A 22322-nucleotide genomic window follows, 5' to 3' on the forward strand; every position below is an offset into this window, starting at 1 on the left:
TTTGTATGATAATAATAATAATAATAAAATTTTATAAAGTTGTTGGTTATCACAAAGTATGATGAGTGATGTATGCCCTGGGTCATCATTCAGCAGAACTATTTTGACTTAGTTTTCAATTTTAACTGAATCATAATTAAATTTAGGACAAATTTAACCATTTTCCTATAAATGTACAGCAAGCCACGAGGTCTCTTTGGCGGCATTTTGTGTGTGTTGAAATGCTTAAGTCTAACAGAGTTGGGCAGGGAATGGATTTTAGACCTAAAGTAAATCATCTTCATAGTATTGTCTAGCCCTGCAACTTTCAACTTTCCTTCCTAATTTGTAATTCCATCAATTTTTACCACTTCTATTACCTGTTCACACAAAAGAACTCGATTGGATAACATATAATACATACATAATAACATGTATTCCCCATTTTGAGCCCCTAAAATCCAACAAAAACATCGACATGACTCTATGTGATTGTTATGGTCGCAGTGATTTAACTACTTTTAGAAAGATATGTAGTTGAGTGACAAACTACAACTCTATCAATATCGACATTTGATGTCTACTTTTGAAGTCGAACAAAAAGAAAGAAAAAAAAAAAAAAAGATAAAGGTTATCACTAATCATATGTAGATTTAGGAACGTCCACGTTGATGTTTGTGAATCGCTCTCCCATCAGATAATAGTATTTTTGTTCCCAATTATCAAGTCGGCAGTTATATATTTTTGATAATTGAAGGCAGTACGGATACATAAAGATTGTGTTGAAGATATGGAAGGAACATTTGTTTTATCAAGTTGTCCACGTAGCCCCTAAAATATCAGTAAAAGGCGTAGTTGACATCTCAATCGAATGCCCAACAAAGAAAAGATAAAAGGGATATGGGTTGGCAAATTGGTTTGGACTATTCAACTGATTGCAAGCATAAGCGAAAGCAAATACTAAGGTTGAAGATAGACCATGGACCACAAATGAGAATTTGCACACAGAAAGACACTCCAACATCAATGTTCAGTTGATGTCTTTCCAAGTTGCTACTATAGGATTGCGTATCTTGTATTTTCTCTATCTACGAGCGGTTAACCATGTTTTCTTTTTGTTCTCTTACGGTCTGTTTGGTATGAAGCAGAATGTTTTTTAAGATTAAATAATGCTAGTACGAGTCAAAACAAAGAAAAAGAGGGGAGCTCGAAATCGGATCAACGGTTGACGTGCGTGCTTGGAAGGAATTTCTATTTTTAAAAAAAATTGAGTACCTTATTCTGTGCTTTTTTCATTTTGCTGGTCCTTATACCTCCCAAGTAAAAAAAAAAAAAAGGGTGAAACAGAAAAAGAGAATAGAATAGAATGCTCTAGCTGTGAGATATTGAGATAGATAGTAGCCACACTTAGCATCCAAGAAACTCTTACCGCTATCCAAAAGACAGAAGCAAAGAAAATGATCCAATTGAAACGCATGTATATCAAGAATCCATGAAGTTCAAGTAGAAGATGACTGAATAAGAGAAAGCAAACATCTTTTGTTGACTTAACACTAAAATTCATTCATTGACAGCATCTTCCTTTCATGCTTTTACAGATTTGAATATCTTGCAATTACCATTGACATGATCTTTGTCATGCCAACTGATTCTGCTGTTGATCATACTTTCTTGCATATCCTACATTACAGTTTTCCTTTTCAGACTGAAAATTGACCAAAGTCTTATCTGCATATGCACCTATACCACGTATATACAGCGAACCCGGACCCTTGGCCTGAATTCGCAAAATCTGACCATATTAAAGGTGCTAGGGTCAATTTGAGTCTTCAACATTAATGGCAAAAAACCATAGCAAGTCATGGCACCTTTCAACCAGAACACGACTAGAGATGGCAGGAGGAAAAGTTGCACACTTATGAAAGGTATCATCCATAAGTAACACTACATTTTTTTTACATCTTTTTTCTGTCACCACAGGAATCTGCAAGGACCAGCATGTATGACTGACTTCTCATCCTTGAGATCACAACTGCAATAGAAATGTCCCTGCCAGTAATCATGTCGTAAGGCATCAGACGTCGTCACAATCATGACTGAACAAATGATGCAATGACAACTCTTTCTTTGATTCTTCGATCTGTTATAAATCTATAAATGTACCATTCTTAACCTAAATATATCAACGCCTTGCCAAATTTATCAGAGTACGTACTGAGTTTATAGTGGAGGATAAGGTGATTTAAAGATGAAAAGAAAAAAACTTTTTCTATATTAAGACCTGCTTCTGTATCTATTAGAAGCAGCTGAATAGAGTGCAGAGATCGATTTCACCATTAGAATGGTAAACATAAGTAACATTTACGAAAAAGCCTCTTCATATTTATGCAAAACCAATAAAAATATCATGGGCTGGCACTGCCTCAATCCATTCCATGCTTGATTCTCATACCTTCCTCTACTCATTTATTATTTGTTGGAACAACGACAAATTAGGGCTTTACTCCAAGTGCTTTCATCATCTGGAGAAGATAAAACTGTTGAGGGGGGGAGGGGAGATAGCTACAACTCCAAGGATGGAACTTTTCAAGAACATTGAGCTGAATAAAGGATGGAACTTTCAATTGATGCTTGGATCTTCTATAAGAAAGCTAGTTTGGGTAGCAACATACATCAGGTATACACATATCTATATAGAAACATACACCGACTTTCTAGTATCTCATTGGCGGAGCTATCCATATACTGAGGGTCGGAATTCATCCGGGCAACCAGCTATCCTAGGTGGTTTCTAGGTTCACACTGAATTAGCCTAATAAAAATGAGAAAAACATCGTTAAACTTCCACCTAAGGGTCCATCATAAAGAATTAAGAGCTGAATATTTGGCTCTTAGGTGTTCAGAATTCAGGGAAATCCCATTCCTGTGCTGACAGATAAGCATGAGAGAAAATTGCTTCTGGCTATATGATTTCTATGTTTATTTCAACAAACAAGACATAAACACTCCACTAGGATCTAAAGGGCAAAATGAATGATAAAAAGGTCTTTTAAACTATTTAAGGAAACGCCTCCTAAAAGCAAAACCATTCACAGAAAATCTAGCTTGGGAAACATCAATTTCATTTTATGTACCGCAAATCGGAATTATGTGCAAGCTCTACTGTCCTGATCCCTGAGAACCATCCTCGGGAGAAGGCTGCTGATGCTGATTTTGCGGTTGTGAATGGTGGTGCATTCTTGAATGCCCCATCTGCTGGTAAAACTGGTTCAGAGACTGAGAATTCATAACCCCAATAGGACCCTCTTGTGATAATCCAAGCTCCAACCCAGGTAGCTGCTGGGGGTTTGTGGCACCCAACATAGATGTAAAACTCATAGGATTCAAATTGGTGGACGGCACGTCAAACCCAGGGAAACTTATCTTTTGCAGACAATTTGAACTTTCAGTGCCCAAATTGTGGCCAAAAGTAGTGACGTCAGGAGCAGATGGGGGCCATATCCCTGTTGTGGCCAAATGGGGTCTCCCAAAATTCCCACCAACCATTGGCCAAATGGTCCTACTGCTACTACCGCTACTAATACTTGCACCCAATTCACCCATCTTTTGCTGCAAACCAACCGAAACAGAGATCCCCTGTTGCGAAACACAGGGTCCGGCCGCAGCTAAAGCAGAGGCTGGAATTGTTCCATTGCCAGTTGCAGCAATTATGGATGGCTCCGCTTGCTGCAACAGCCACTGGATTGTCTCCCCATCAGATTTATGACCCAATTCACGTGTTAGTTGGAAAATCCTAGCCGCACAGAGCGCAGGCATGCGAATCCTCCTTCCTCTGCCTTCAACTTTAGTGTGTCTATCTTTATTGGAACTTCTTTTAGGAGCTAATTGTTGCTTCTTAGCTTCATCTTTTTCCGCAATTCCAATCTGAAAATCTTTAATCTCAGCAGGATTCATGTTGCTGCTGGTATTGATATTGTTGGTCTCTGGGTGGCTCGACAAGTTTGATATCTCCTGCTGCGGCTGCTTTGAGTCCTTGGGATCCATCAACAGATATTATTTCAATAAACTATTAGAAGTTGTTTTCTTGTTACAAAATTTTATACTAGTATTAAAGAAAAAGAAACCTATACTTTTTTATTGTAGAAGAAGATGACCTCACTAACATGCAAGAAAAGAAAGAATCATTACAGGAGGAGGCTTCAGTGTTTGCTCTGGGACTTGTTCCAATTACTTGCACCTGTAATACTTAATAGCAAAAAGCGGAGGCCACTCAAATACTATTATATATATATATATATATATGCTTTGAGAAATTCATTGAATACATACACATCAGTTTGAAATTCCTCTATTAATATTTGAATCTGTCATTTTGAAATTTATAATCTATAAAATTGAAATCTTATTTGGGTTTTTGCTTGAAAGTTAGATCAAACAAGCAGCAAACGGTCAAATTCCCATAACTTTTTGACTTGTGTGCTCTAGCGTGCATTATTCAAGTCCAAATTTCGGATTTAGAGTGGAGTTGCCTTTTCGTTTACTAGTATCATTTATCCGATGTGCTGGAAGGGGCGGATAAATTAGCATGATGAAGCAATTCAACTAATTTGAAATTTTAAATAGGCCACACTTGATTGATTCATTGGCCGATCATGTTAAATATAATACTAACACCAGTTGGACAGCACGTTATTTTTCTATATAACTGCAACGTCCTAACGTGCTTTGCGGAATCGGGAAACAAAGTAATTTAAAAGTGATAATGATAACATGTGATAAGCAAATTAATTCAATTAATGTAGCTTTTCGAATTGTAGTAAAAACACTTTAAAAAGCACAGTAGTGTTTATACATAATTTTCCTGAAATATGGAGTTATCAATTTCTTACATTGACTGAATTAAATAGCACATAAAAGGCAAGCTATACGTGATGTCGTGAACGTGTAAATGTCAGCGCAATTGAATAAACAAAAAAATTATAGGAATAATAATATATTCTGTTGAGAAATATAGGCGGCTAAAAATAAAGACAAAGAAAAGGACTTCCCTTGAATCATCTGTAGATGCCCCAAACTCACAACACTTTTACTTCAATTTTTTATTCTCTAATGATGTAGGCTCCATTTTAATACGAGTTCTTACTTTTTGTAATCAACTATACCATATATTTTTAACCTATAAATGTCGTCACTGCGTCACAACTCTTTCCAAAAGTGAAAGCAACTTTATTATTCTTTCTGATTAGGGAAACGATCAAAGGAAAATTCATCTTATATCTCAGATTAAACTCATGAGTTGGTGGGTCAAAAAAGAAGCATAACAATACAAGGTTTCATGCTCGCCTATTGATAACATTGACACTATGGGGTCGTTTAATGCATACATTTGTGTTATAAACTACTATATGATTTTGCATAAATATTTGATTGATCGTTTGATGGGAGGCGCAGGTCATAAGTGATAAATCTTGTCCTGCTATTTCCATCCATATTGTTGTTCGTCCGTTGGATAAGACACTCAAAATTGGCTGGTCAGACTTTGGATGGAATTTATTTTATTTTTAAAAAAAAAAAAAAAAAAAAAAAAAAGGTAACATGCCCCACAACCTCTATCTATCAACTTTCAAATCATTTTATCTTTTGACTGAGGGTGCCGCAATGTTCCCCATTTCTTTCACGTCCTTTATTGACCTAACTCTACAACACACTTGTCTAAATCTAATTCGAGTACCTGCATCCGAGGCAAACTTGCTTTGATTAGATCAAGATTGTGTCTAAATCTAATTGGACTACTTGTATCCAAGGCAAACTTGATAAGATATCAATTTCATCAACTTCTCTTTTCTGCAGGCATTGAAATGCAATAATTGCTGTGTTTCTTGAGGGTAAACTTGACCTAGAGAGTAGAAGGATAGGAGCGGTGATTCTGGATTTACGACTAGAAGGCATTTCTCATAAAATATTTTGAAAGAGAGAGGGGACCTGCATGAATATCTCAATATTTCTAAGTTTTGACATGAGCTTTAAGTAATTAAACTAAAATCTACAATGAAATTAGTAAAAACTTAATCTATATCTAATATTTATGCTTCAGAAAGTACCATTTTCCAGGGCCTAAGTTCAGACCTTTCCAATACACGTTCCAACATACCAAGTTTATTGGAATTTGCTAATGTCATGTGTTCATTTTCGTTAATTTCTTCCAAAAATAAGTAAAAAGATGTGCTGTGAAAGTGAGGAGGAGAAAACTTACAGATCCAACAGCTATCTTTGGGCTTTGTAGTGTAGGGGGTTCTCCCAGACCATGGGTTGCAGTATTTTTCCAACTCTAAGAAACACAACAGCAATGTCAAATGCTTGAAAGTGCCAAGTCATTAAAAAAGGCGACCTCGGTAACTATGGTTACTATATATGCATACACAATTTTTTTGATAAAAAAAGGTAATCAAGTAGATTTCATTTTCATGTATGATAATACCAAATTTATAACGTCCGGTGCACATTTACTCATGACAACAGAATATTTACAATCTGAGAGGCTTTTCTGATAAGACTAAAGAAAGAATTGCAAATGCCACAAGGCAGACACTTTATTCAGGTGCGCACAGAAGGACCAAAGGACATGCAGATTGGCGGGTTAATCCTGAAGATAGAGAGGATAGCTGATGGTATGGTCCATATCCCATCGCCACATATCAAGCCAGAAGCAACAGCGCCAGCAAAATCATCTGCATCCTTCTTATTTATCCTCTCCCATACAAATAATATAACTGTGCCAACAAACATGTCAATTGCAAAGTAGGCCCCAATATAGAATGGTACAGCCATCGCCATTGGAATAGGAATGAATTGAGAGACTTTCACTGGAGTGACATCCCTCAAGAGGTTAATGGCCAGAGCTGCCACAAAGAACCCACAACACAATGCAAGACAATGCTTTGGAAGTTCGGAGAAACCCTCAATCCCCAGAATGGCCATTTCTCGGTAAATAACAGCATATGGTGCTTTGTATGGACTATCAGGAGATCCAATGTCAAAAGCATTCCAATACATCCAGAATGTGAGGGGCGCAATAACACAACCCATGGCTGTTCCCACCAACTGACTCACAAACATCGATTTAGCTGATGAAAGTGTAAGATACCCCGTTTTGAAGTCTTGCATTAAATCAGCAGCAGTTGAGACGATGGACATCATAACTCCACATGCTGCCAATCCTGCAACGACCCCACCATTGCTTCCAACCAGTGACGCAATAATAAATAGACCAATCTTACCATAAGTTGAAGCCAAGCTCCAGTCTGTAAGTCCTGTACCATAGGAGTTGCAGAAAGCAAGAGCAGGGGCAATTATGTATGAGCAAAGGACCAAATACCACTTCAGAGGAGGAAAAATAATTGGCATTGTGGCTGTAGATATTGCAGCCAGGGCAACATATCCAGATGCAGCAAACCAGAACGGTATCCTATCTTTCAGGAAAACTTCATCGCGCTTCTTCTTTTCCAATTCTAGTTTGGAACTCTCACCACCTGTAAGAATATGAATACACATAATCAAGAAACATCACCTATGACATAAAGTAGTAATCTCTAAAGTCCAATTTAAAGGCGAAGACCATAAAGTACACGTCAACTGAAAAATCAATATAGTTTCAAATTTACATTTCGCCTTTCCAATAGTACATTAACAGGACTTTTTGATTGATTGACTGGTTCACAAAGCAATTGCAGAATAATTCAATGCAAAAGCTGACCATCAACTTTTTTCACTGCTTGATCACTGTTCCTCAATTGCATTGACATTATAACCAAGCAGAAAGAGGAACCAAATCTTTATCAATTTCAAGTTTTAACGTAGCAAATTGTAATTTTATTAATATAGTGCTCAGTCGAAGCAACGTTCTTCTCAGTACTTAAAAACGAATATATGGTCAATTAATACCTACCTATGACCTCCATAACCAAGGGAAGATTGTTCTGCGAGCTGCTATTTTTAAAAATTTCCGTTACGGAGATTGAAATTATCTTAATCAAATTGTAAAGCCCATCCCCAAGTATGAGGGAGATGGCTATGAAGACCTGCAAACAGGAAAAGAAAAAGATGATTATAATAACACCAATAGAAGTATATATAAAGATTGAAAGAGCACCAAATGGAGGTATATGGCCAGTTCTCCGGAGGAAAGAATAATAGAACGAGCATGCTTGTGATACTACGAATTCACTTAAAATGATTGGATAGAAGACAACATGATATATGAGGTTAAAAATCTCTAGGCTCTGCAACAGTAAAAATAACAGGATGTGCTGAAGATTCTCATTTCCTCAAGGTCCATTCCACGGAAGTTGACATATGAAGACAATGCCTATATCTTAGCTATCACACCAATAAAGCTTTTGATTAAACCCTGGAAACATATAAAAAGCATGCTTCTTATGGGGCCTTTGGATTCTTAAGTTGGGAAAAAGGAACTCGTAGAATAGCTGATCACTAAATGGCAATCTTCAGTTAATGGTTCACTATCATCCTGCATGTAGAATGGTTCCAGAAAAATAAAGATGCACCAATATTCTTTACATTTAAAATTTATGAAGTGTGTATCAGTGATGTTACATGCCAAGGGTGTGCAGTAATTGCTACTGGCTGACATCTTGGAGTGGGCAAGTAGATAACTCCCAGATCCAGCACCCCGGTCAGTGGGCATTCCATCAAAATGCATAGGATACTCAACTACAATTCAACTGATTTCTTGAATACCACAATTTCTAACTATATCAACAATCTTAATTCATAGACAGAGCTACCCTACAAGGACGGCAAGTTTGTCGCACAAAAGCATTGAGGCCAGAAAGATAAAAAGCAGATTTTATGATATGTGGCTATCAAACAGGAACTAAAGAAATTAAATGTTGTGCGTGCAAAACCTACTGCAAGGAAAATTTAGTAGATGCTATGGTTGAGAAGTATTTTGGCAAATTAGAAGTATCCTAACATTTGAAAATGTCTCCCATTGCTATATATTCGACTATAGATATTAACCTTTATATTGTAGGCTGAAATGAATCATCGGCGAGGAATGCACTAATATATTTTCCCTCTTATATTTCTATTTTTCATCCCTTGTCTTAAATCATATTCTGCCAAAATGAAGTACAGGAATAGCTTGGGATTGCACAATCATTCCTGAAGTACAGTACTCTTAGGATTGCAGATTACAGCCACATTACTGAACTGTCATACTTTTGTATGTGAATCAGCTAAAATTAGTATCAGTAATTACACACCTTATATCCATAGAGACCTTTGAAATCATTGCTTCCAAGGTCTGCTGGGTACCAGTCACCAGCACGCTGGGTGATCAACGGCCACAGGATACCCCATGATATAATTGCTCCAAAGAGAACTGAACAGTTGACAATGTGAGGGCAGATAAGACCACATCCAACATAAGTCGGACTAAAGTCAAAATAGAACCTGCAGGATGATGACTGTGTAAAAACCAAAACATCAATAGTAAATCCATTCTTTAACAAGAAAGTTGTAGATTATTTTTATTCCAGCAGGTAGGGGAAGAGGGAGAAAACAGGTATAAGAAATTCATATTACAAAACTAGGAGACGTGTTTCTCTCAAGGCCTCAATTTATAACAAAAACCAGGGACGGAGAATATCCAGTGTCAGAGTAAAGATTTAAAGACAATATGTAAACATTAAAAATAAGGCAAGTATCCATAAGAGTTCATACAGAAGAGCCAATAAAAAAGAGAGGGAAAAAAGAAAGGAAGAAAAAGAGTTTTACCTAGCCCCTGTAGCAAGGAATATATGAGTGGCAGATATTAGGAGGATATACTTACGTGTTCTTGAATAGGGTCAGGCCAAGAGTGGGAAAATTGTCAAAGCCACATGCATCCCCAATACCACTGAAAAACCATTTAAAACAGCTCCAGCAGAAACTTATACTTAAATATTTTCCAAGACGGGCAACTTGATTCCTGTGACAACAAATGATGCTTGTGATATTCATAATGCACAAGATATTTCATTGTAAGTTCTCCTAAGAACATAAGCATGATTGAATAGTTGAAGTGCAACAACCCATACCCTATCTGAATACAGAAACAGCATAATGTGAAAATCTTTAGATTCATTAACCTCTAAACAAAAGAAAGGCAAAGAACCAACTCCAAAAGCAAGAAAAGAAAAGTGAATACTAATTATTTGGTGATGTTGAGTTGAGCAGGCAAAGTGCACAACTTTATTTCTAAAGTACATAGTCACCAAGAACCTCTTTTGCAGATAAGGACCATTAAGTATAAAATAAATTGAACCGGTCTTATCTTACTAGACACCTTTTGCATTTTTATCACCAATCAGGTAACTAGCCCAAAATGTAGCACCTTTATGAAATTAGACACAGAAATGAACATAATAATGTATCTCTTGCCTTGCAAGTTCAGCACCAGTATTTGTGTGGAAGCTATTTATTAGCATTGCAGTTGCAGTTCCACTAGGGTATGTGAGCTTATAACCCATTACCATAACCTGAAATTACATTTAAAAGAGAACACAATTTATCAAATTCTTATTTGAATCCCACTAGAAATAACAAATGTCACAGCAGGCTATGGCATATATTCCCAGAACTTAATCAGTTAAAATACAATAGCCGCAAAAAACTTTTTGTTTTGACAAAGGTAACAAGTATAGCTGCAGAAAATTTCCAAGAGAAGCGTTTCAGAGAATAGCACAAGTAAATAAATAGAAAGGAAGATGCTGGCTGGTGGCTTCTCTAACCGTTCAAGCTCTATGCAGTGGAGATTCCTCATTCGACCAAGGGTTTCTTTTAATTTTTGTTATACGTCTTCTTCAACTCTTAAATTAAATTCATAACATTTTATCACACGAAACATTGTGGGGAATAAGAATTAAAACCATGCAAACCTTAACATTCTATTGAATTACAATCAGATATGATCAGAATCAGAAAGTACCTTACGAAGAGGCACAAGACTAAAAAGTCCAAGGAAACTAACAACAAATATAAATCCCATCATCCATAATAACCCCGGATTCTTAACATCCTCCGCACGGTTTCCAGGATAATCAGGACCTATAAGTTTGTATGTTTTCTCATCCATTGCTAGCAAGTATGACCCAAAGCCACCTGTAAATATTAAGTAACAAGAGAATGCATCATGAATAAGACATATGATAAACTTAAAGAATTGAAAAGTATGATATTTGTTAAGTCGTCATCACCTTTCAACAATGCAACATAAATTTTTTATTACCTTAAAATTTGGTTGCTGCGCAAAGCATGGAGCAGAATGGAAATATTCTGCTCCCTCTAGTTCGCATTAAGTGAACTGTTAATGCTACTTTCCACCATCACACCCTTTTGATTAATCCCAAACTATTCTCCTAAAGATGGAAACTTGAAAAGTTCACTTATTTTGAACTATGAAAAATGTCTCAAGAATTTACTTAATATGGAACAGAGGGAGTAGTAAAAAGAGCTTAGATTTGACAATATTTGGAGAACAAGTGACGGCCGTCAAAATGCCCAATAAGGAAAGGAACCGTTGAAAAAGCTAAAGCACTTCTCAACTATATCACCTTACAGTAGATACATAAATATATAAAGAAAAAACTCAGTCATTTGAATCTCAGCAAATAAAATCTGGTATATAGAGAAAACAATAGAGAGATCGAATAACAGAATCAATGAATTAGAGGATAAGAATATACCACTAAAAGCAAGGCCATAGCAAGCAACAACGCAGGTTTGAATAACAGTATTCTCTTGCTTAGTAAAAGGTTGAACATCAAAACCAAGCTTGGACATAAAACCGGTCCATGATTTGACGAAGAAAAAACCAAGCAAACCCGCAGCAACATTGAGGGAAGGAATAATACCAACAGTGAGATTGAGCTTATGGGTGATGATACAGAATAGAGTTCCAAGCACAGCGCTAACCAATAAACCTCTAATTGTAATCTGATCCTTCCAATCCGGTATATTTTCCGAATCGGATTCGGGTATTTTGTCGGGTTCCTCTAACAATGGCTCCGATATCTCCACATTTCCAGAATTTTCGGTCCCCATTCAAACGTTGCACTGTTGGGATTCGGATTAGGTTGATTATTGATATACAAAGATGGATGGTGATAGAGAGAGAAATATTTTACAGAGTCAAAGGAGAAGAACTCAAAATGGTTATGGTGTCTTCTGGTTAGGTTGGTAGGTAAATTGCTAATATTTGTAATAACTTTTGCACGCAACGCAACGTGCTCTTTTCATTTCTTTTCCAACGTATTAACCCATACTCTCTGCCTTTACTTTTCTAATTTGACGTGTCTATTAAAAAAATATTGATTGAAAATAATACTAATTGTTTTCATCCATCTCCGTATTTATTATTTTTTATTTTAAGTTAGAGGTTTATCGAAAACAATCTTTCTATTTCTTTAAAGATAGTGATATAGACTGCATACATCTTACCCTCTACAGATCCCACTTTGCGGGAATACACTAAATTTGTTGTTATTGAATTCTAAGTTGATTAAAGTAAATTTAAATTCAGACATAGTAAGAAGATTATGATTAAAGTATTTTTAAAATTAAATATACAAAGATAAAAATTACAGCCTAAAATGCTTATAAAGAAATGAAGCGAGTAATACTAAGAATACTAGAGTTGCATGGCCGTGTCAGCACGGATCCGACACTATGAATATATTTTAGCACTAAAATACGATATTGATGAGATACAAACATAAATGTACATTGATTTAATTAAATATTATTAACTCTAATATATAAATGACTTACAATAATTAATTAGAAATAATATAATAAAAAATATTATTAATTATAATATATAAATGACTTATAATTTATTAGGGTTAATATAGTAAATCACGGAGCAATTAGGGGTAATATAGGCATGCATGTCATCCATTTTTTAAATTAAATATTTATTAATTTTTTAATAAATAAATAACTTATAATAATTAATTAGGGATGATATAGTAAAATCACGATTAAAACAGCTGAAACAAACGTCATAAATAACTATTTTTAAAATTAAATATTATTAATTCTAATATATAAATGACTTATAATAATTAATTAAGGGTAATATAAGAAAAAAATATTATTAATTCTAATATATAAATGACTTATAATAATTAACTAGGGGTAATATAGTAAATCACAGAGCAATTAGAGTAATATAGGCAGCCATGTCATCTATTTTTTAATTAAATATTATTAATTTTTTAATACATAAATGACTTATAATAATTAATTAGGGATAATATAGTAAATCACGATTAAAACAGTTGAAACAAATGTCATAAATATCTATTTTTTTAATTAAATATTATTAATTCTAATATATGAATGACTTATAATAATTAATTAGGAATAATATAATAAAAAATATTATTAATTCTAATATATCAATGACTTATAATAATTAATTAGAGGTAATATAGTAAATCATAGAGCAATTAAGGTAATATAATAAATGACGAAGCAGTGGTCAAAATCAAATGACTTATAATAATTAATTATGGGTAATATAGTAAAAAAATTATTATTAATTCTAATATATAAATGACTTATAATAATTAATTAGGGGTAATATAGTAAATTACAGAGCAATTAGGGGTAACATAGGCAGACATGTCTTCTATTTTTTGAATTAAATATTATTAATTTTTTAATACATAAATGACTTATAATAATTAATTAGGGATGATATAGTAAAATCACGGTTAAAGCAGTACAAACAAATGTCACAAATTTCTATTTTTTAATTAAATATTATTAATTCTAATATATAAATGACTTATAATTATTAATTAATAATAATATAATAAAAAATATTATTAATTCTAATATACAAATTACTTATAATAATTAATTAGGGATAATATAGTAAATCAGGAGAAATTATGGGTAATATAGTAAATGATAGGGGGTAATATAATAATCTATTTTATTGAATTAAATATTATTATTTTTTAATACATAAATGACTAATAAGAATTAATTAGGGATGATATAGTAAAATCACAGTTAAAGCAGTTGAAACAAACGTTATAAATATCTATTTTTTAATTAAATATTATTAATTCTAATATATAAATGACTTATAATAATTAATAGGGGTAATATAATAAAAAATACTATTAATTCTAATATATAAATGATTATAATAATTAATTAGGGATAATATAGTAAATCACAGAGAAATTAAGGTGTAATATACGGTTAAAGCAGTTGAAACAAACGTTATAAATATCTATTTTTTAATTAAATATTATTAATTCTAATATATAAATGACTTATAATAATTAATTAGAGGTAGTATAATAAAAAAATATTATTAATTCTAATGTATAAATAACTTGTAATAATCAATTAGGAATAATATAGTAAATTACGGAGCAATTAGGGTGTAATATAGTAAATAATTGGGGTAATATAGTAAATATAGTAAATGGTAGGGCGTAATATAGTAATCTAATTTTTTTGAATTAAATATTATTAATTTTTTAATACATAAATGACTTATAATAATTAACTAGGGATGATATAGTAAAATCACGGTTAAAGCAGCTGAAACAAACGTTATAAATATCTAATTTTAATTAAATATTATTAATTCTAATATATAAATGACTTATAATAATTAATTAGAGGTAATATAATAAAAAATTACTGTTAATTCTAATATATAAATGACTTATAATAATTAATTAGGGATAATATCGTAAATCACGGAGCAATTAGGGTGTACTATACTGTTAAAGCAACCGAAACAAACGTTATTAATGTCTATTTTTTAATTAAATATTATTAAATATAATATATAAAATGACTTATAATAATTAATTAAGGGTAATATAATAAAAAATATTATTAATTCTAATATATAAATGACTTGTAACAATTAATTAGGGATAATATAGTAAATTACGGAGCAATTAGGGTGTAATATAGTTAATGATTGGGGGTAATATAGTAAATATAGAAATGATAGGGGGTAATATAGTAATCTATTTTTTGAATTAAATATTATTAATTTTTTAATACATAAATGACTTATAATAATTAATTAGGGATGATATAGTAAAATTACGGTTGAAGCAGCTGAAACAAACGTTATAAATATCTATTTTTTAATTAAATATTATTAATTCTAATATATAAATAACTTATAATAATTAATTAGGGGTAATATAATAAAATATATTATTAATTCTAACATAGAAATGACTTGTAATAAATAATTAGGGATAATATTATAAATTACGGAACAATTAGGGTGTAATATACTGTTAAAGCAGCTGAAACAAACGTTATAATTAAATATAATTAATTCTAATATATAATGGATTATAAGAATTAATTAGGGGTTATATAATAAAAAAATATTATTAATTTTAATATATAAATGACTTGTAATAATTAATTAGGAATAATACAATAAATTACGAAGTAATTAAGATGGAATATAGTAAATGATTTGAGGTAATATAGTAAATGAAGAGGTGGTAACCACCTCTTCTATTATATACTATATAATAAAATAATAATATATAGAAAAGAATAAAAAATATATGTATAAAAGTGAAAAATCAAAAATAGTGGACAAAGTATAAGTGAAGGAAGTGGGAGCATTTCTGGTTTCCCTTTTTCGCATTTTGAAAGAAAAAAGAAGCAACGTTGCTTCGCTGTTAATTCCACGTGATACAAGTGGAGATAAAAATGCTTACCAGTTACCACTAACAGCCTGTAGTTTGCCATGATTTCATAATGTATGGTATGATATAATATGATATGGTACAGTATCATGTTTGAATGGACTGTATCATTCATTGTAGTTTAATAATAGATTTTTTATTTGATTTGATGGTATGATATGGTACGGTAACAGGTAAATTTACTAAAATGCCCCTAATTGTAATACATTTGAGATATCAACTCTTTTATTCATATCAGTACTAGCATAACCAGTTGTCCTTTCTTTCTTGATGCTTCTCATAGCTACCCGATGATCCTTTTAAGACGTCAAATTCACAAGGGTATTTGCTAAACAAAGATTTGACAAACGTAAACTAATGCAATCGGGAAGTACTTTCCAATCAATAAAACAATTGGTATACATGTATGTATCTTAGAGTTCAAAACTCACTTTCCATGTACATGCTTTTTTTGCATTCACTCAGTTTTCCTCCATTTCAATTTTTAATTTTTTTTTTATTGAATTGAGTTTTTATTGGCATTAAAAACTACTACTAGTAAATAACTGTGATCATTTTTCTCACTCTTTGAATTTTTATATTGTTAACAGAAAATCTTGCAATTTCCGATCTTGTTAACAAATGCGTAGTCTTAGCATGTATTTTGTTGATAAGGATAAAATAGGATTAAAAAAAATTATATAAGGGTATAGTTGAAAAAGAAAAATGAAAGCCATAGCACACCACTAATTTGGTGGTTCAATAAATTGCTTCATTCCATGATTTGATAACCATGAAATAGTAACATACCATACCACCATTTTTAGAAAATCATGGAAACAAACATGATTTCCATGGTAACCATACCATACCGTGGGAAACCACCATCCAAACAGGTTGTAAAGGTGTCTTTGGTATGATGGAAAATGTTTTTCATGGAAAATATTTTCCTATAAAATGTTTTCATGAAAAATAAGTTGATTTTGTACTTATTTTCTCATGTTTGGTTGGTGGATGGAAAGTATTTTCTGAAAAATGTTTTACGGTGTTTGTTTGGTTGGCCACAAAAGTACAAATTTTATTTTTTCCTTTTTTTTTAATGATATGCTAATATAATTTCCTCTTCTTTATTTATTATTCTTTATCTTAAGTCGAAGGTCTATCAAAAACAGTATAAATTGCGTACATCTTACCCTCTCTAGACCCAACTGTATGGGAATACATTGAATTTATTGTTGTTATTGTATTCTAAGTTGATTGAAGTAAATTTAAATTCAGACATAGTAAAAAAATTATGATTAAAGTATTTTTAAAAAAATTAAATATACAAAAGTAAAAAAATACAGCCTAAAATACTTTTAAAGAAATGAAGCGAGTAATATTAAAAATAAAATATAAAAAAATGATATGTATAAAAGTGAAAAATAAAAAATAGTGGACAAAGTACAAGTGAAGGAAGTGGGAGCATTTCTGGTTTCCCTTTTTTATATTTTGAATGAAAAAAGAAGCAACGTTGCTTCGCTGTTAATTCCACGTGATTCAAGTGGAGATAAAAATGCTTACCAGCTACCACTAAATCATCTTTTCAGTAGATTGATAATTAAATTTAAAGGGTTTGATTTTACAATTACGAAAGCGGTGATTACTTTTAACAATAGTAGTGTTATAATTTTTGCATGATTTTCTTACTAAGTTCAAATTTTATTTTTCTTTAAAAAAAAATAAAAAATTATTAATATAATTACTTTTAATTTTCTGAAAATAAAGATAAAACTTTTTCATATTTAACAAATCTCTTTTTGAGGAAAGGTTTTGGACTACCTTCTCATACAATAACGCAGTATCATCCACAATGTACTCGTTTAAGAGTTTTGTTTAGAGAGAGATTTTCTTCTAATATTTTTTTTTATACTTTTTTGAGAAAATGGTCTATTACCCCTCCAACCTTTAGTCGAAATCTCAACTACGCACTCAATCTTTACTGGAGTCCCATTACCCCCTAAACATTTTTTTTCGGTATTTAGCAAACCCCCAATTGCTGACATGGCATGGGAGGTGAGAACACCCTCAATAGGCGCGTCAGTTGAAGCATTAACAGTTCAAAATCATTATTTTAAGTGTCACGTGTATAATACACATCATTATTTTTAATTATTAAATAACATTGTCTTTTCTAATTTTATTTTATTTTGGTTTTTGTTGGAAAATAAGAGGAAGGGTCTTCTCTTTGTTAGCCTCATTTTGGGTTGATAATCCTTCATCAAAACGATAATTCTTCATCTCCAACGCCAAATTAAATTTCAACCTCGAATTAATCTCACAATGAACAAACCAGGCTCTTGTCTACACTTATTTCTATTCTTCAATAACCCACACCTAAACTCACGAGATCGAGAACAATCCGTATCGAATTTCACACTCGAATAGATCTGTTCCGTTTGTTTTTCGATTGATTTCGACGGAACTGGTGGATTTATGGAGAGATGGTTTGTTTCGAACGTTTTCGTCGCTATTTTGGTATTTTCAATCATTTTCTGACGTGATTTGAAAAAAGATGGAAAAAAGAAGCTAGTGGTGATTTGAATTTAAAAAGTGATTTCGCCGGAGTTATTTCGGCAACGTTTTCGTCTCTATTTTGGTGTTTTAGATCATTTTCTGGTGTGATTTGGGCGGAAAAAGATGGGGAAAAAAAGTTGGTGGTGATTTAGATTTGGTGCTACTGTGTTGTTGGTTAGCTGCAGTGGGAGCTGGTTTACTCAAGTCTGAGGAAATTTTAGAGGGTGTAGCAAGGTTTAGTTTAGCAAATGATATTGAATTTGAAGAGCAAAACTTCATTGCATTGATGAATGAAGCAAGAGAGAAACAAGCAAAATTGGGACCTCCTACACCTAAAATCCCCATGGACGTTATACATGTGTGGTACTTTGGAAGGGATCTGATGGAAGAAGAAGATGAAAAACTGCTAAGTACCATGCTTAATGCCGTCTTTCCTACAAACGGGCAGCAAAAGGTAGAAAGTATTGTCAAAGAGAAAGCAAAGAGAGTGGGAGATGGAACTGAAGAAATCAAATATATAGATGCAAATAAAAGACCTTGAATTTCTTAAGCAAAACAGTTTGGATCAGTGAGGCATGAAATTTGTCATCATCTCAAAGTAAATTCAGGTCCAGGTGGCTAGAACCAAGAGGAACAACTGTTCTCAAATGATTACTGATAAAAAAAAAAAATAGGAGTGGGCCCTAGCACGTGTATACACGCATGGCTTCTTATTTGATTTATATTGTCTTGTCAACAATTGGGGGTTTACTAAATATCGAAAAAAAAATGTTTAGAGAGGTAATGGGACTCCAGTAAAGGTTGAGTATGTAGTTGGAATTTCGACTAAAGGCTGGGGGGTAATAGACCATTTTCTTTACTTTTTTTATATTAGTTTTCAATATGTAGCTCGTTTGATCAAATCATATTACTAATATGTTTTTTTTCTTTGTCGTCTGATTTATAATCTCAAGGTTTGCAAACTATAAGTTTTTGCATGATGCCCTCTCGATTTCGAACCTAACAAATGGTATTAGAGCCTACGGTTCAAAGATCCAGTGGTTTGATAAAACGAGGTTGAAGGCAAGTCCAAGACGGTTCTAATCAACTTGCAATTAATTGGATGATAATGAAGATTTTGTTCAACTACATATGGAGAACAAGTTTCAATCATATTTCAACATTCCTGTTGCTGCATCTTTAAAAATAAAAATAAAATATTATTTTTTGTAACCCATTTTTAATCATGATAGTTTAAACTTTATTTTTAACCATGACAAGCAGCAGTTATGAAGATTATATCAAGAACAAGTTCATGCATGTGATGTGAAGAAAGCGGATCAAGTGAAGAAAATTAAGCCAAAAAGAGTAGATTTATTATGGTTTTTGCCCTGATTTTCTTACCAAATTTAAGTTTTATTTTTCCTAAAAAGAAAAATATAATTTTTTTTCATATTTGGCAAACCTTTGGAGGAATAGGAACTCTATAAATAGAAGACTCTTGTTTTATACAATAACATAGTAGTATCTACAATGCAATCGTTTGAGAGTTTTGTTTAGGGAAAGATTTTGTCCTAATAGTTTTATATACTTTTTTATATTAGTTTTTAATATGTAAGTCGTTTGATCAAGCAATATTAATAATATGTTTTTAGTATGTTTTTTCTTTGTCGTCTGATTTATCATCTCAAGGTTTGCAAACTATAAGCTTTCGCATAACGCCTTCTCGATTTCGAACCCAACAAGTAGTACTCCCCTTTTATCTTAATTTAATTTTTTAAATGCCTATTCTGTCCTTTCATCATCAACTTTTTTTCTTCTTTTTCTTTTTTACTTCTTTAAAATCATCATATTTCTACTTTTTAAAAAATCATGAAACAAATTCTTCATATAAAATGAACATTATCTTCTAGGCGAAAAAAGTGAGAAATACTAATTAAATATTTAAGTTAATGATGATCTATAATTAAATAAATTAGCATAATAAAGAAATTAGTATTATTAATATAATCAAAACTGTAATATCTATTTTACAAGTGAAAATAAAAAGTAATATAAACTCTATAAATATAGTTCAATGCATAAAATACAAAATAATTAATAAAAATTAGGCCAGATTTTAAAATATTATATATTTTTAGATTTTAAATTATAATTTACCCAATACTCTATTAATGACAATCACAATTATTTATATAGGTAATAGATAATACTCGCTTCTTATCACTTACCGCTCATACTAAAAATAGTTGTTTTAATTTACTTGTTCAATTTATGAAATCAAGAGAATTGTATTATATTATTTTTTACCCTTAGTATTAAATAACCACATAAAGTAGTAGTATAGACAAATTTAAAGTTTCAAAGCATTACTAATAAGGTTAATTCAGTAAAAGATACTTTTAAATAAATTTTTCTAAAGGATTGTATCATGTTAACAAAAGTCAAGTATATGAAACAAAAATAGTAAGAGAGTGGTGAAACACAAAAAATATATGCACGTGCATGTACATACATATACACACACTTAGGGGTTGCTTGGTTGGGAACAAGTTATTTCGGAATTAGTTATCCCGAAATAAGTTGTACAAGCATGTATATGTGATAACTTATCTCATTACCTTGATATAAATAGTGGGATGATAATTTTGAAACTAACTAATATCTCTAACTAAACGTAGGATAAAATAATCTTGAATTTTATCTCCAAATTATTATATTTTGTACCTCACACCAAACGACTCTTTAATACATATAATATTGCAGTGACGATTTTAAAAAATAACATTAAATTTTGTGACAAATTCATAAAAATTATTATTTTACTTCTAATGTTAATAAATTTAAATAAATTCTATAAATACCTAGATTAAACAATATATATTATGTATATTACAAAGGAGTATTACATAAATATAGGATTAAAATTATAAGGGTAAAATGGACATTGCATAGGATAAAAGGGGATTATGATTGGGAAAGTGGGGGAAGTCATATAGGGGAGGCTAAATTAAAAAAAAAAATCCATATAGACACAAAAAAATGTTTATTTTTATATTTCTAGATCTTATAGATTCATATGATTTTTTGTGTTAATGAAAGACAACAGTAACCACTAGAGTTGGCATGGTGGCTGTCGGCTGTGGGAATAACTTGGGAAACAAAAAAAAAAGACAACAATATTTCATATAGTAATAATCATGATTTTCACAAGCTAATATCCAAGCACAAAGCACAATTGTTATCAAAAGCAAAAATAAATCTTATCAGTTTTATTCCTTAAGTGTGCCGAGAGCAAATAACACATTGCCTTTGCAAATACTCTCACTTTTTTAGATTATTTGATTGAAAATCTAACAATTCATTTGTTGGAATAAGTTTGTAAAAATTAGGGAGGTTACGTTCAGACAAAACAATACCTTCAATCCTTCTTACTTTTCAGGGCATTTCGACTTTTATATATTTGTATTTTACGTGTTGTATTACTCCATATCAATTTGTTCCCTTTGTTTTTTTTTATTTTTTATTTCAAATTGCGTGAGATAACCTTTTATTCCAATTAACACTATTCTACTTACAACATGCAAAGATATTTTAGCCCACAAGCCAGCATAATAATAAACTCCAACAATCAAACAAGACACTTACGGGGGTTCTCAATTCCCAAAGAACAAACTGGGTAGTAGGTGTAATTTTATAATTGACGGAATATATTAACTAACTCTTTATTTATATATTTATTTGTTTTGATTGGTCATCTGAACATGATTGATTTAACTGAGCGAAGTTTTATAAATAATGCTATAAAAATAGACTGAAGGAGTAACATGATGATTCAGATTCAGCGCGTCCTGCAGCATCAACGAAAATTATGGGCCTTCTCAAATCCCCAACAGACATTATTTGTCTTTGTTAGGCTTCGTTTGTTTGTTTTCAAATGCATTGTTAGTTGTCATAGGCTTCTTTTAACGACTTGTAAGTTGTACTATAATCTATTTTAAACTGCTAGCCGTTCATGGATTATGTCAATTCTCCGGTCAGACCTGCAATATT

General features: G+C 31.9%; 3 protein-coding genes across 5 annotated transcripts; 1 reads left to right on the forward strand and 2 right to left on the reverse strand.

Moving 5' to 3' along the window:
- Positions 1 to 1426: 1426 nt before the first annotated feature.
- LOC107860784 (transcription factor TCP20) lies at positions 1427 to 4785 on the reverse strand. 2 transcript variants are annotated; one of them, XM_047407644.1, is made up of 3 exons: positions 4168 to 4783; positions 3114 to 4011; positions 1427 to 2028 (listed from the first exon to the last, which is right to left on the reverse strand). In XM_047407644.1, the coding sequence occupies exon 2, from the start codon at positions 3931 to 3933 to the stop codon at positions 3139 to 3141; it is 795 nt and encodes a 264-aa protein (XP_047263600.1). In that variant the 5' UTR covers positions 3934 to 4011; positions 4168 to 4783; the 3' UTR covers positions 1427 to 2028; positions 3114 to 3138. The 2 variants fall into 2 exon arrangements, with proteins under 2 accessions (XP_047263600.1, XP_047263599.1); XM_047407643.1 differs by having other exon boundaries at positions 3114 to 4785.
- A 1548-nt stretch (positions 4786 to 6333) lies between these two features.
- Positions 6334 to 12280, reverse strand: LOC107860783 (probable metal-nicotianamine transporter YSL6). Of its 2 annotated transcripts, XM_047407642.1 has the most exons (8): positions 11727 to 11868; positions 11270 to 11399; positions 10970 to 11142; positions 10423 to 10520; positions 9833 to 9970; positions 9264 to 9453; positions 7925 to 8057; positions 6334 to 7508 (listed from the first exon to the last, which is right to left on the reverse strand). In XM_047407642.1, exons 3-8 carry the CDS (start codon positions 11114 to 11116, stop codon positions 6574 to 6576), a joined length of 1641 nt encoding a protein of 546 aa, XP_047263598.1. In that variant the 5' UTR covers positions 11117 to 11142; positions 11270 to 11399; positions 11727 to 11868; the 3' UTR covers positions 6334 to 6573. The 2 variants fall into 2 exon arrangements, with proteins under 2 accessions (XP_047263598.1, XP_016561741.1); XM_016706255.2 differs by lacking the exon at positions 11270 to 11399 and having other exon boundaries at positions 11727 to 12280.
- A 5497-nt stretch (positions 12281 to 17777) lies between these two features.
- LOC107858417 (photosystem I assembly factor PSA3, chloroplastic-like) lies at positions 17778 to 18831 on the forward strand. The gene is made up of 2 exons (XM_016703063.1): positions 17778 to 17789; positions 18382 to 18831. The coding sequence occupies exons 1-2, from the start codon at positions 17778 to 17780 to the stop codon at positions 18829 to 18831; spliced, it is 462 nt and encodes a 153-aa protein (XP_016558549.1).
- Positions 18832 to 22322: the final 3491 nt, after the last annotated feature.

This window comes from Capsicum annuum, chromosome 2 (genome assembly GCF_002878395.1).
Source record: "Capsicum annuum cultivar UCD-10X-F1 chromosome 2, UCD10Xv1.1, whole genome shotgun sequence".
NCBI classification, from domain to species: domain Eukaryota; kingdom Viridiplantae; phylum Streptophyta; class Magnoliopsida; order Solanales; family Solanaceae; genus Capsicum; species Capsicum annuum.

What these genes read in the sequence shown, in the direction of transcription:
- LOC107860784 (XM_047407643.1), bottom strand. Translation starts at nt 4,023, where the DNA reads ATGGATCCCAAGGACTCAAAGCAGCCGCAGCAGGAGATATCAAACTTG.
- LOC107860783 (XM_016706255.2), bottom strand. Translation starts at nt 12,084, where the DNA reads ATGGGGACCGAAAATTCTGGAAATGTGGAGATATCGGAGCCATTGTTA. An exon ending in GTCTTGTGCCTCTTCGTAAG is followed by an intron (nt 10,521 to 10,969) that starts GTACTTTCTGAT and finishes ATGTAATTTCAG; the next exon opens with GTTATGGTAATGGGTTATAA. An exon ending in AAGGTCTCTATGGATATAAG is followed by an intron (nt 8,058 to 9,263) that starts GTGTGTAATTAC and finishes TCCTGTTTGCAG; the next exon opens with GTCTTCATAGCCATCTCCCT.